Source organism: Cladosporium halotolerans, assembly GCF_011745625.1.
Source record: "Cladosporium halotolerans strain TM138-S3 chromosome Unknown Sca24, whole genome shotgun sequence".
Taxonomy (NCBI): domain Eukaryota; kingdom Fungi; phylum Ascomycota; class Dothideomycetes; order Cladosporiales; family Cladosporiaceae; genus Cladosporium; species Cladosporium halotolerans.
The window spans coordinates 367,869-381,919 of NW_027191475.1; the positions used below are offsets into that span (position 1 = coordinate 367,869).

Here is a 14,051-nt window from a genome sequence, read left to right on the forward strand (position 1 = left end):
CGGCCTCTCGTGGCCCGCCGGCCGGCAGACACCTCAGGCGGCGGCCGGGCGCGCGATTCGCCCGCTTCGCACGCGCTAGCCCCACTACGCGCCAAGAGCGACTGGGATGCCCTGAAGCTAGCCCGACCGCAGTCCCGCCCGCACAACAAACGCTGCTTCCCAAAGTTCCCCACGGACCACCGCAGAGTAAACACCTCGCGCCTGCACACACCGCAGCATCCACCTCACCACCTCCCTCCTCCGCCACTCGAGTCCGCCGCGACCTCTCCTCCACCCAACAACCACATCACACCCACCACACCCGCAACCATGCGTGAGGTCATCAGCTTGAACGGTATGTTTACCCCTGTGCCACTGCCCCACGCGCCTTGACCGCCTCGAGGCCGTGAGGGCGAGACATCGACCGAGTGCTGACTTTGGACGCGTATAGTCGGCCAGGCCGGTTGCCAAATCGCCAACAGCTGCTGGGAGGTTAGTCTCGAGTCCGAAAGAGCGTGCAATGCAATGGGATGCGATCGGATACGCATGGGAATCGGGAATACGGCTGCCTCAGGGGAACGGTTGCTGACATGATGGGATTGTAGCTCTACTGCCTCGAGCACGGCATCCAGGTCAGTGATGCGCACCGCACGCACAGCATGCTACAATGACTGACTCTTCACAGCCCGATGGTTTCCTCACTGAGGAGCGCAAGGCCACCAGCGACGACCAGGGCTTCTCCACTTTCTTCTCCGAGACTGGTATGTCATCTCGAGTCCGCTCACTGCACTGCGGGCATCCTTCTAACGCAAGCAAACAGGCAACGGCAAGTACGTGCCGCGCACCATCTACTGCGATCTCGAGCCCAATGTCGTCGACGAGGTCCGCACCGGCCCCTACCGCGCCCTCTTCCACCCCGAGCAGATGATCACCGGCAAGGAGGATGCCTCGAACAACTACGCTCGTGGCCACTACACCGTCGGCAAGGAGCTCATCGACCAGGTCCTCGACAAGGTCCGCCACGTCGCCGACAACTGCTCTGGTCTTCAGGGTTTCCTCGTCTTCCACTCCTTCGGTGGTGGTACCGGTTCCGGTTTCGGTGCCCTCCTCATGGAGCGTCTGTCCGTCGACTACGGCAAGAAGTGCAAGCTGGAGTTCTGCGTCTACCCCGCTCCCCAGGTCGCCACCTCCGTTGTTGAGCCTTACAACTCCATCCTCACCACCCACACCACCCTCGAGCACTCCGACTGCTCCTTCATGGTCGACAACGAGGCCATCTACGACATTTGCCGTCGCAACCTCGGCATTGAGCGCCCCAACTACGAGAACCTGAACCGCCTGATCGCCCAGGGTATGTATCAGCTTGATTATCTTCACTTACACGGCAATTGAGGCTAACATCTCCCAGTCGTTTCTTCCATCACCGCTTCTCTCCGTTTCGACGGCTCCCTCAACGTCGACCTGAACGAGTTCCAGACCAACCTGGTCCCCTACCCGCGTATCCACTTCCCTCTGGTCGCCTACGCCCCGATCGTCTCCGCCGCCAAGGCCGCCCACGAGGCCAACAGCGTCCAGGAGATCTCCATGGCTTGCTTCGAGCCCAACAACCAGATGGTCAAGTGTGACCCTCGCAACGGCAAGTACATGGCCACCTGCCTGCTCTACCGCGGTGACGTCGTCCCCAAGGACACTCACGCCGCCGTCGCCACCCTCAAGACCAAGCGCACCATCCAGTTCGTCGACTGGTGCCCGACTGGTTTTAAGCTCGGTATCTGCTACCAGCCCCCGATGAACGTGCCCAACGGCGACCTCGCCAAGGTCAACCGCGCCGTCTGCATGCTCTCCAACACCACCGCCATTGCCGAGGCCTGGTCTGCTCTTTCCCACAAGTTCGACCTCATGTACAGCAAGCGTGCCTTCGTCCACTGGTACGTCGGCGAGGGTATGGAGGAGGGCGAGTTCTCCGAGGCCCGCGAGGACCTTGCCGCGCTCGAGCGCGACTACGAGGAGGTCGCCGCCGACTCTGCCGAGGGCGAGGAGGGTCTTGACGCCGAGTACTAGACGGAGAGCGAGTTTCTTGTTGAGCGAGGGAGAGAATCAATGATATTGGCCAGGCGCAGGGCTTACTAGGGTACTGATACTGATACTGACACTGCAAGACGCAGCAAACGGTTGTTTTTCTTTGATGCAAATGCCTTTTTAATCGAAAGCGAATTTTTCCCAAAAAATCTTGTAGAGCCAGGAGGAACGTGTGCGCATATCGTGAGGTGTATCCGTGCCTCAGTGATTATCTACATTGCACGGTAGTGCCTCTTGAGGACTCGCTATCTTTTTCCAGACAATGCTCGACATGGAGTGACAGCCGTAGCGGCTCCACCCACCTGTAAAGGAATGGTGGAGGCAACGGACGGCAGATGGATGATGTAGGGCAGCCGGGGCAGGTTGGCACACAGCCACAAACAGCCATAGCGCGCAGCTGCTGTCTCGATGCAGCCCGGTGGTCAGCAAGCAACCGCCATGCGCCCAAGCGGCAGCGCGTGCGCCAAATCATACCTGACTGTCGGTCCCGGCGCCGGCTGTAGAAGTACCGCTGTTCTTTGCTCCGAGATGCCACTTGCTGCGCCCTTTCGCTCGACCTCGTCCCTCCTGTCGCGCGATCCCCAATTCCTCCCACCCTGACACCTTCGCGACTTTGCCCCACTTCCTCCAGATCCGCTTGGAGAACATCGGTCTGGGTCGGGGCGCAACGCCGCCATATTAATCCTCGCCCTCCCTCGGCCTCGCTTGCCCTCCAGACACACCTCACTCCTTCAATTCACGCGCGCTCTCCCTCCCTCGCCGCAGCAGAGAGCGACAACGTCACCAGCATGGCGGAGCCTACCACGCCCGACGCCGGGCCCAGCTTCGCCCCGCCGAGTCTCCCTCCCGGGTGGTGCGTCTTCACCAGCCCTTCTTGACCTCACACTCCCGATCACACTTCCTCCTCTTCCCTTCCCTCGAGAGTCTCCAGCAGCTCGCGACCCTCAGCTTCCTCTTTCTCTCTCCTCCCACCTCTTTCACCGCTCGTGTGAGACATTGGGCCTTGGCACTGACTTGGCGGCTATTCTAAAGGATCGCGCAGTGGGACAACAAGTGAGTGGTCGTTCTAGCCTCCCTTCTGTCGACCAGGTCGACTTTCTCGCAATCAGGCGTTCTAACGCGCAATCCGCAGATCGCGAAAGTACTACTTCGTCCAAATCAGCACCGGCGAGTCCACCTGGGAAGTCCCCACCGCCGCCGCTCCGCAAGTCCCTACGCCGGGAGGCACGCCAGCACAGATGTCGGATCCTTTCCCGAAACCTGGTCAGCAGGGCGACCGCGGTAATGGTTATGGTGACGGCTACGGTAACGGCCAGGGAAATCAGTATGGGAACAACGGGCCTGAGGGCGCACAGGAGGGCGAGAGAGGGTTTAAGGTGAGAGGGCAACGATCAAGAGATGCCATCGGTGAGAATATGGTTACTGATACGTGGAACTATAGACAGACGCTTTCAAGATGGCCATGGGAGGCGGCAAGTCGCACTCAAACTCCTCCGGCCTAGGCGGTCTGGCCTCCTCGTTCCTGGGTGGAAGCTCAGGCGGTCACGGCAACTCCTCGCACAACTCTTCTGGCCTCGGAGGCCTTGCTCAGTCTTTCCTGGGCGGCAACGACAACAAGCACTCGAACAGCAATCAGCACGGATCTTCCGGCGGCGGCCTTGGAGGCCTCGCGCAGTCGTTCCTTGGCAGCAGCAACAACAACCACAACAGCCAGCACTCTGGCAGCAATCAGCACGGCTCATCAAGTGGAGGTCTAGGCGGCCTCGCGGGCCAGTTTCTCGGTGGAAGCAGCTCGTCAGGAGGCCACCATGGCTCGAGCCAGAACCAGGGCTACGGAGGAGGCAGCAACCAAGGCCACGGCAGTAGCAGCGGAGGCGGCTTCCTCAGCAGCCTGACGGGCGGTCACGGTGATAAGCCTCAGAGCGGCGGCTACGGTTACTCTGGAAGTGGCTCGAGCGGCACTTATACAGGCTCCGCTCCTCCCAGCTCATACCAGCCCTCTGGCGCACCTTCACATGGCTCCGCTCCTCCAAGCTCCTCCTATCAGACTCCCGGCGCCCCGCCGCACGGCTCTGTTCCTCCAGGGACCTACCAATCCTCCGGCGCCCCGCCCCACGGCTACGGCTCCCAGCCCGGCGCACCGTCTGCGGGTTATGGCCCGCAGACTGGCTCTTACAACCCACCCGGCGGCGCTCCCTCATATGGGCAGGCAAGCGGCCACAGCGGTCCACCACAGCACGGCTCATACGGCGGGCCTCCTCCACCGCAAGGCGGGTTTCCTCAAGGCGGATACAGTGGAGCTGGCACGCCTGGCGCTCCTGGTGGCTACGGCCAACCACAGGGAGGATATGGCCAGCCTCCTCAGGGTGGCTACGGTGGTGCCCAGCCGCCGCACGGCGGCTATGGAGGCGGCGGGTATGAGCAGCATGGTGGCGGTGGTGGTGGCTATGGAGGAGGAGCACCGCCGCCGAACCCAGGGTGGAGGTAGACGGCGATCGGTTCTTTGATTTCCTCATTTTGGTTTTTTTGGCAAGCAACGGATGAGTTTGATGACTGTACATGAAAAATGACTGCGTGCATGACATGATTGATTGATTGATGCGTGGCTACTTCTGGTTGCTCGTTTTGAAGCGTTGTGCGCGGTGATTCAGCAATGGAGACGTGAGACCGTAGACGGTGATGTAGATTCCGGAATTGAGCATATCGTTGCCTTCCCGCGAATACGAGCCTCGTGTCTGCATGCGATGATAGCGGCGATTGAATCACGCCGCAGTCACCGCATGCAAGTGCTTATTGAGAGACATCACCCCGGCAGTGGCACACAAGGCCCGGCACCTGAAGGCTGCACCGTGTATCTGATGTCTCAGACTGCATCCAGCCCGTCTGCACGCGCAGGCCTGTCTGAGGCAGCCACCAGACACGCCCGCCGCCGGCCAAGCTTCAGGTGAGCGCAGCGCCCCCAGACGCGTCCGTGCGCGGCCCTCTAACGCGGCCCGCTGGGCGGCTTCATCATCTGGAGATTCCACGAGACAGCCAGACAGACCGCACCCGCTCGCTAGCCTGCCACGCTGCCACGCCTGCACTGCTGCCACTGCCACTGCCACTGCTGCACCACTCTTGCTCCCACGCATACTGCTCAACGCGCATCTGCCCTGACACTGCTAGGCATCCTCCCTCTCCTCCTCACGACCACGGCGGCCACTCTCTGCCGCAGCACCACTGCACCTAACCCCCCGCGACACCCACACCCTCAGCAATCATGAATCCCGAGTGGTGAGTGCCCTCGCCTGCCAACGACGGCGCCTATGCCATACCTCTACTGCAGGCAGCACTGCTATGATAAGGACGTCACTAACACCGCGCCTCGCAGAGTATCTCCCGACCGCACCCTTCGCGCAGACCGCCACAGCCCGCTCCTCCTCGCTTTCCCGCTGCGCGCGCCCCGCCCCATCGCCCAAAAACCACCCCTACTGACCCGCACCCGCCGCAGATACGACTACCTCTTCAAGCTTCTCCTCATCGGTGACTCCGGCGTCGGAAAGTCATGCCTTCTTCTCCGTTTCGCCGATGATACCTACACCGAGAGCTACATCTCCACCATCGGCGTCGACTTCAAGATCAGGACCATCGAGCTCGACGGCAAGACTGTGAAGCTTCAGATTGTGCGTCTCTATACCCTGAGAGAATAGTTTACAACAAGTGACGGAATACTGACGGACTTGTGCTACAGTGGGACACCGCGGGCCAGGAGCGCTTCCGCACAATCACCAGCTCCTACTACCGCGGCGCGCACGGCATCTGCGTCGTCTACGACGTCACCGATATGGATTCCTTCAACAACGTCAAGCAGTGGCTGCAGGAGATCGACCGCTACGCCACCGAGGGCGTCAACAAGCTGCTCGTCGGCAACAAGAGCGATATGACCGACAAGAAGGTTGTGGACTACAACGTTGCAAAGGTTCGTCGATATTCCTGCACTCCTCTGATTTTATTTCCAGCTCACACATCTTCACAGGAATTCGCAGACAGCCTCGGCATCCCCTTCCTCGAGACTTCCGCCAAGAACGCCAGCAACGTCGAGCAAGCCTTCCTCACCATGGCCCGCCAGATCAAGGAGCGCATGGGCAACACCACCGTCAACAACAAGCCCACCGTGCAAGTCGGCCAGGGCCAGGGCGTGCAGTCCGGCAGCGCCGGCGGCTGCTGCTAAATGCATTGCTTGGACATTCCACCCGGCTTCGGAAGGCCGAGCTCTCGGAACACACATACCTTTTTTTCTCTTACCTTTCACGAGATCCCCAAATCCTCTGTTGTTTTAATTGCCTGCTGCTGCGAAAGAATACAAACGTCTGAATTCCAAGCCTGATTGATGAGAACAAACCAAACACACTCTTCGCCGTTTCACCCGAGAAGTCCAATCCGATCCGCGACTCGTTCTTGACGCTGAGACTGCTGCTGGGGAATCTTCGCGAGAGAGCAAGAGGGTATCACAGCGAGCAAGCAACGGCGACTTTCAATCAACGGACTGCTTGGATTCCCTTTCCGTTCACGAGAGACACGAGTTGAAGGGAGTGGCGGGCGTTTCTTTCTTTTTCTATTCTGCTGCTCGGCTAGACTTTCGTGCTTGCTTTTCTCGCCCCGGCTGCTGTTCTTCTGCTACGGATCCTGCACTGCACTGCACACATGACTCTCTCGAAACGCGGTTCGCGGGCGGTGGAGATGGTTCCGCTGCGCATAATGGATAGGCTGGGCTAGGCTAGGCTAGGGTAGTTTTGTTGCATAACCGGGTTTTTGACTTTGGACTTAGTCTTTCGGCTGTGATTGATTCGTCTCACGTATTGGTTTTGGTATTGTCCTATCTCGCCAAGTAACTTGTGCCGCGGTGATAGTTTGATTCGCTTGGGCTGCAGGTTGGGTGGGTGGTTGGAGGTTAGGCGGAGATTGAAAGTGTAGGAATGAAGGTAGGTACGTAGGCGGTCGAGCCGAGATCTGGAGGATGGAGGACTTGGGGTGGCTTGGTGTTACGCATGCGGATTTTGAGCTGGAGATTAGGACAGGGAGTGAATCCTACGCAGCTACCCTAGGCGATAATTCTGAGAAGCTGGGTAGTGTGCTTGTCGTATTGAGAAGATCTCGTGCGTTGCTATAGCCTGCGGACGCGATGAAGCTTCATCTAGTGCTGGGAAGGAATGTTCGGACGAGCGTGATGAGATAATGCCGTCTGCATTCAGTGGATTTGGGTCGCTACCTTACGTAGGTTGCTGTGGATTTTGCTCGTGATTCTACGAGGTCAATTCTGTCGCTTTGAGCGGAGGAGGAGTTCCTTCTATTACATTTCGAGACAGATGCGTCGACATGTAATTCACCACGAATTCTACTCGCTTTGTTGAGCATTTGCGGATCTCGATGCTGGTGCACAGGCTATCGGTAAGAGATTCCGCGGTCGAATTGATTACTTGTGAGTTGATTGGCATCGAGGGCACCGACGGTCTCTCTCGACTTGTGATATCGCAGTGCAGTCATCTCAGGAAAAGCTTCCAGATACAGGTGTATGACTTTGGCCAGCAATAGCCTTCACCAGTTGTCGCGGCCTAGGTCTATAGGCCTACGTACGGTGAGGGATAGACTCATCTCGTCGGATTCGAGGGGCGGATTGGATCGTATTTTTGCAATGTGCGGAACCCAAAGAACGCAGATATCTCTATTGGCTACAGTCGACATGGACAAGATTGCCTCAGGACTCTCGGACGTCGACGACACCATTCCCCCCCTAGTTGGTAGCCAGTCACTCTTCAAAACTTGATCGTGACATTAGTCCCGACAGTAAAACGGATACCAGCGCGAATGTATAATGCTGTTCATAGCGAGCATCAAATACTGACGACAGAATTTGAGTCCGAGTAAACGTATTGATCGTCAAACCCAAGTACCTTGGATCATGGACTATGTAGTCGACTCGTGACAGCCTCCCGATGTTGAAGCCTCGTGTGGTCGTCCTCGCGGTCAAAGCAAGTCATTTAGATAACGCTGTAACAATTAGAGTCTTCCTTCCAATGTGCAGGATCCAAAAAGTGGCGATATCACCGAACCTCATGCTTCTGTTGAGCATGTAATTCGGACAGCCGTGAGGGCTTTCAATCAAGTGTATGTCTTGGTTTTTCTGGCTCGGGATGTACGAATTCTTGCGCCCGAAGTTTGACCGTATACTATTAGCGAGCACATACTATGAGAGCGTCAAGGTACACTACATTTTCACGACGTCCAGTCCGTGTGTCCGTCAGTTCAGAGATGTGTTGCAAGATCGATGAGGTGGAACCTCCGTTGCTGCCTGAGGCATGAATTACGCTACAATTCCCCGCGACCAACGCGCGACAAGGGATCCCAGCAGGCGCGTGTGAGGCACATGACTTGCGCCTATGAATGCCCGACCACTTCAAACACACTCTTTATTATCACTGCCTCACTTCGCTTTCGCGCACATTTTGCACTATTGCAGTGTCGATGTGCATTCCATTCTCGGCATTCGTCTCCTCGCGCAATTGTTTGTCCGTTGTTGACAACCACACCTAGGCGCAGAAAGCTGAAGCATTCGGGCGAACAGGCCAGTGTCGCGCCACATCCGTATTTCTACGCGCCTCTCAGCTCAGTTACACCTATTGGAGACTGCGCAGTCTCAGACGGCTTCATCACAGGGGACACTCAAACGTACAATAAATATTGCTCGATGCTGCTTGCCGCCCATCGGAAGTACCCAACCGAGGAAAACGCACTATGAAAGAAAGTCAACGCATGCAAGTGTCAGAACCACCTGCTAGCAACGGCCGCTCTTTCCGTCAGCAAACGTCGACGCAGGTGACATGGTCGAGTCAGCAATTACTACGCACCGCAAGTTCGTAGGTACTGCTTGCTTGTACCGCCACCTCGCGTTGCGAAAACCTCCTTTCCTGCGCAGGAACTTGAACCTTATTCTGGAACGACACGAAAAGCTACTCGCGGTCTCGAGAGGCGGTGCTGTTGACGGGGAGATGAGTGTGAACGAGAGGCGAGATGTTGGGTGGGATTACCCCACCACTGAGATGCTGGAGGATTTACTGAAAGGCCAGAAGCCAGTGTTGAATGTGGATGGATTGCGGATCTGGCGGCATGGCTCCAGAGCACAGAGGTAAACATTTCCTTGAGACATTGCCCATTTTGGATCGAGCGCAATTAATTCTCGAAACAGTGCTCGGAATCGATTGTCTCGAAAGGCTGGTAATGATCCTGATTGGCTTCCTGATCCGGACATCGATTTTCGAGCTCTTTGCTTCGTCACACTTATCTTTTTCGACCCTGGCAAAGGCAACACCAAGAAGAATAAGATCCACGTCGATACCAGAACCGCGCACATAGAGGGTAGGGAGGTGGCGGCGAATGAGTTTCGCTTCGACATCCACCTGGACGAGCCGTTTTCAATCGAGGTTGACAAGATCTATGAGACTGTCGCTAGAGGTAGTAACGGAACGCGGAGGTGGAAACGAACAATTCCGACTCACTATCAGCTTGATGTCGAAATCAAATGCCAGGACCCTCAGGATTCGATCGACTTTCTTTCGTTGATTGAGGAGAAGTCTCCGAAAGTGTACCAATCATCCCTGACCGCAAGAGACGCAATTTTGCGAGCCAACTGGGACGACCTCCCTGAATGCCCGGGCCCGAACAAGCTTCTGAGAATGACACGCACCAATGGTCCCGACTATGAAACTGAATCAAACTACGGAGTTGGCTTGTCAATAGGTTGGAGCCCGAAGAGAGAGTCTCCTCTGGCTACATATACGAAAGCTCGGCGTGCGGCCATTGTCCCCGAGCAGGATCAACTGCCTACACCGAGCGCATCCGACGAGTCTGAAAAGGCTACAAAACAGCACGTGATAACATACATCTTTATGAATGAGCGATATCTCATCCAGGAGAATTTACGCTGTCCTCTCTGTGCTGCTGCGACGAATGCCCACGCTCTCCACGAATACGCCTCGTTCGATCAACTGCATTTTCATCTTCTTATGTGGCACGATCACTTTCACCCTAAGGTTGTGGGAGAGAAAGACTCCGATGCTTGCCATCGAAAGGTGTATCTCTGGTTTTCAGGCCGACAAACCGAGAAATTTAGTCAGCCTGTGGATGAGGACGATGAAGAGGAGTGGATAGCCCCCAACAGGCCTTTCGATCAAAAAGCATACCTGAGAGGCGAAGATGATTGGACCGGGCATCCGAGACTCCCCTCGCCAACAAGACATGGTCCAAAGCCTGCAAGACCTCCCACGAGATCTCTTAAAAAGCACGCTTCAAGTACTTCGGTTAGTCAGCTTTCAGCCAAGAGCAGATCCCACCCCTCAGAGGTGCGCGATATGCCCGACTTGCCTAAGCCCAGATATCGAGTGCCAAAGGTCCCAGGGATCAGATTTTACCGTACAAAATCGAAAAGGCCTTTCGAGGAAGACGAAGAGGTTTCCGAGAGCGATGAGGAGGTCGACGAGAGCTGGCTACGAGCCCGCCTGCACGACGACATGCAGTCTCTGCCGATTAGCGCAGGCGAAGCGGAGTTTATACGTGACTGGAACTATGCGGCGAACGAGGAGAATTTCTCGGCTAACGTCCTCACGCGAGAGGGCGTGGTGCGCTTTACGAGGGTCTTTCAGGCGAAGCTGCAAGAACGGCGGTACTGCGAGGCATTTACGGCTTTCCTGGCCCGGCTGAAAGCGCACAGTGTGCTTGATGATGCGGTCTTTGACTACTGTATGGACCGGATTCAAGCAGTGTCAGATCTAGACAGCGATGACTTCCGACGGCTTAAGCATCCTCGATTGGAGACTGCGGCATCAAGGCGGGAAATGGCACCGGCAGTCCCAGCGACAAATGGATGGGCAGTTCGAGGAGGCATCAACGGCAATACAATCCGTGGAAAGGGCAGCTTGAACGAGTCTGCGCCTCAAGGGCGCAAGACTTGCACATGCGGCAAATCGGTTTCCAGCGCAAGGGGCAGTATCATTTGCCACGACAACGTAAGTGCTTTTGGAAAGTGCCTCGAGGCTTAAGAGCTAACAATTTTGCCACAGCGCTGCTCCCGCGTTCATTTCCACATGGCTTGCGTCGGGCTCACGACCCGTCCAGACGCGTGGCGGTGTGCCGATTGCTCTCCTCCAGACCAATAGTCCCCAACTATGGTCGGTAGTCAAGTTTTTCCCTTTCAGTAGAGGCGGACAGCGTTCATGAACATAACTTAGCGAGGCGTTGTTGGGATCAGGGGTGGCTGTTTTTCTTTTGCTTTTCCAGTCTTTTGGTATCAGGGATCGGGCGGTTCCTGCGGAGGATTGCTTTGCATTATGTATATTCTCAATTGATCAATGATCACGGTGCTGGAGCCACGCCGCGCAGAACTAATATGATTTCGATGCATTGGAAGCGACAATTGTCTGCTGCCCTCATTCCGTGAATCGCTAGAGAGGGCCTCACTTGCATGAGTTTTGGACTCTCGCGATCGGAATCACCGATGATACTAGCCTGTTCCCCCAGGCGCATTTTCGGACGGGTTCTGAAGTCGCATTCACTTATGCAGTTGCACAGCCGGGTTTTGACCATAGACGCATACTAGATAACATATAGTTGTTCAAGTATGAAATCGGAGAAGCCCTGGCCTTTTCCCGGCATCCTCATCATTTTCGAAGCATGCAGCCTATAAATAAGCTTCCATGGGTGCGATACACAGCAAATAAGGCACCCTGTCGAAGAACGCTATTTGTTTGATCGAAACTTGGCATGTGACATTGACTTCCAGCCTTGTAGAATTCACATGCCAGTGATAAGCCGTTTGAACCACGTGCGGCGCCCCCACTGGTAATAGCGACAGCCTGAGGCGCCGCTCTAGCGCATACGGTTCTTCACTTCTGAATGTGTGCGTCCAGCCCCACCTCTTCATACAAATCATCCTTGCATTCATCACCATCACATCCGGCAACAGACAACCCAATAGTGTCGCCCTATAATTTATTCTACCGAAATCGCAGCGATCCATCGACCTCTCACAACAACGACGACTGTCGAACGGAGAACCAACGAATCTCCCTCAGAGCTCACTCGCCAACCACGCAAGACGTGGGCGATCACGAACTCACTGCCATCAGCCCAACTTCATTACCAGCAAGTGCTCAAGTTCACAGTCATGGCGACTCCATCCGATCATCCCAAAAAAGCATCTCTCATGGGTCTTCCAGTCGAGCTTCAGACTAGCATTTTGGATTATCTGACATTGAATTCGGACAAGAAATCATTCTGCTTGGTCAGTAAGAAATCGCAGGCTGTCATGACAACTCTACTCTACAGGAACATGGAAATATCGGCATACCGTCTCCTCGCTGATCCGCCTAGCATTCCATACGGTCGAGTTGGTCTGCCTCACGTTCGGACTTTGACCATCAGATACAGTGCCTCATGTTTGCATCAGATCACACATGCGATTGCCAGAAAAGTCCTTGATCTGATCTTTGCGCTCCCTGAGGACTCGCTTTCCTGGTTTGAGATAGACTATGGCTTCATGACGACGCTAGACATCCATGACGCCGCGCGCAAGAGACACAAGAAAATTCGCAACTATCAGCGTCATTCCCGCAATTACTTTACAGATGACCTTGAATCATCCGTGCCGCGGAGAAGTGATGATGTGGCACGGGTGACGTGCCTACAGCTCCTCATCTCTTCACTTCACAAGCTCGACCACAAGTTGGTCTGGCTTTTGGAGCATACGCACTTACTTCCAGGCTCGAAATAACTTGCGACTATAATTCCTCGAGCGCCTTGCGGGCGCTTGTCGAGTTATCACTACACTCTCGAAACCAATTTTGCCCGCAGCCTCTCCAACTCCAGAGTCTATCGCTCCGGAACGTGGCTTTCACGGAAGTTGCATCTCTTCTACCGAGCCTCATTGATTTCAAAACCATCAAGCATTTACGATTGTTGGATTGTCTCGGAGTTGACTCTTTGTTTGAAATCCTTGAACCGCTCGATCTGAGCATCTCGTCGTTGTGGATTGATGGCAGAACTGCGATTCCCTGGAATGACCGATTGGCAGTAACGGTCAATAACTGGATCAGTTCCTTGAAATCTATACGGACGATCTGCTTGCGCATCAGCAGTCCCGAAGAACACGACAGCATCAAGTTCGATCTTGACTGGTCAAGGTTGCATGCATTTGCTCCTGTGATCGAATGTCTTGAGCTTGACATCAGAAATTTTGGCGATGAGTCCTCCCGGAGCCTTCGTCGCTATTTTGATAACGCTGCCGCGAAGAGGATCCAAAACAAGCCTTCTATCAACGACTTCCTTGGAAAAGCTGCAAACTTGCGGCAGCTGTCTTTGACGGGGTTGATGGTCATGACTCACGACGAAAGCGACACTTGGAACCTGTGGAACATTTTCAGCCTGAAGGTAAGTTCAAAAGGTATTTCTCTCTGACGTCTTTCCGTACAGGGTAAAGAAGGTAGTCCAGCAATGCTTTTATGATTTCAATGCTTGTGTGGACCCTTTCAGCGACTTGTAAGTCATAGTTATCATATCGCTAACGCATTTTCAGGACATCCTGAGATATGCCAACAACCTTCGGATACTCAGATTGTTCGTTTGTATCAATATTGTGACCGCCGAACGAGGCTATCATGACCATTCCAACGTCCAAAAAGCCGAAAGCATCACTCACGACTTAGCCGGAGCGATCTTCAAGGCATTCCCCACGCTGTCCGCAGTCATCATCCGGGTTTGTGAAATGGAATTCGGATATCCAGATCATTGCGAATACGCTTATCTGCGCTCGGGAGAAGTCGACCTCCCCGGCTTGAAATTTGAAGCAATAGACACGCGTCTCTTGAACATAGATCTTGAATCTTGATTTTCTCAATCAGATAATCAATCAGGTAATCAATCAATCAGGTCCCTGATTGAGCTCGGACCTGAATAATCAGATTCAG

The 14,051-nt window shown here is 55.1% G+C and overlaps 5 protein-coding genes across 5 annotated transcripts; all 5 read left to right on the forward strand.

Annotated features, from left to right (window-relative positions):
• The first annotated feature begins 156 nt into the window (after nt 1–156).
• On the forward strand, nt 157–2,207 carry TUBA (Tubulin alpha chain). The gene is made up of 6 exons (XM_069375556.1): nt 157–334; nt 431–471; nt 585–611; nt 665–740; nt 800–1,330; nt 1,388–2,207. Exons 1-6 carry the CDS (start codon nt 310–312, stop codon nt 2,038–2,040), a joined length of 1,353 nt encoding a protein of 450 aa, XP_069227868.1. The 5' UTR covers nt 157–309; the 3' UTR covers nt 2,041–2,207.
• Nucleotides 2,208–2,403: 196 nt separating this feature from the next.
• On the forward strand, nt 2,404–4,781 carry WHR41_06952 (uncharacterized protein). The gene is made up of 4 exons (XM_069375557.1): nt 2,404–2,911; nt 3,091–3,111; nt 3,191–3,434; nt 3,500–4,781. The coding sequence occupies exons 1-4, from the start codon at nt 2,847–2,849 to the stop codon at nt 4,544–4,546; spliced, it is 1,377 nt and encodes a 458-aa protein (XP_069227865.1). The 5' UTR covers nt 2,404–2,846; the 3' UTR covers nt 4,547–4,781.
• Nucleotides 4,782–5,023: 242 nt separating this feature from the next.
• On the forward strand, nt 5,024–6,501 carry ypt-1 (GTP-binding protein ypt1). Its single transcript, XM_069375558.1, has 4 exons — nt 5,024–5,328; nt 5,549–5,720; nt 5,789–6,016; nt 6,074–6,501. The coding sequence occupies exons 1-4, from the start codon at nt 5,318–5,320 to the stop codon at nt 6,266–6,268; spliced, it is 606 nt and encodes a 201-aa protein (XP_069227866.1). The 5' UTR covers nt 5,024–5,317; the 3' UTR covers nt 6,269–6,501.
• Nucleotides 6,502–8,457: 1,956 nt separating this feature from the next.
• On the forward strand, nt 8,458–11,503 carry WHR41_06954 (uncharacterized protein). The gene is made up of 3 exons (XM_069375559.1): nt 8,458–9,220; nt 9,281–11,096; nt 11,151–11,503. The coding sequence occupies exons 1-3, from the start codon at nt 8,916–8,918 to the stop codon at nt 11,244–11,246; spliced, it is 2,217 nt and encodes a 738-aa protein (XP_069227869.1). The 5' UTR covers nt 8,458–8,915; the 3' UTR covers nt 11,247–11,503.
• A 1,573-nt stretch (nt 11,504–13,076) lies between these two features.
• WHR41_06955 (uncharacterized protein) lies at nt 13,077–13,972 on the forward strand (the record flags this gene model as incomplete). The annotated part of the gene is made up of 2 exons (XM_069375560.1): nt 13,077–13,515; nt 13,661–13,972. The coding sequence occupies exons 1-2, from the start codon at nt 13,456–13,458 to the stop codon at nt 13,970–13,972; spliced, it is 372 nt and encodes a 123-aa protein (XP_069227870.1). The 5' UTR covers nt 13,077–13,455.
• Nucleotides 13,973–14,051: the final 79 nt, after the last annotated feature.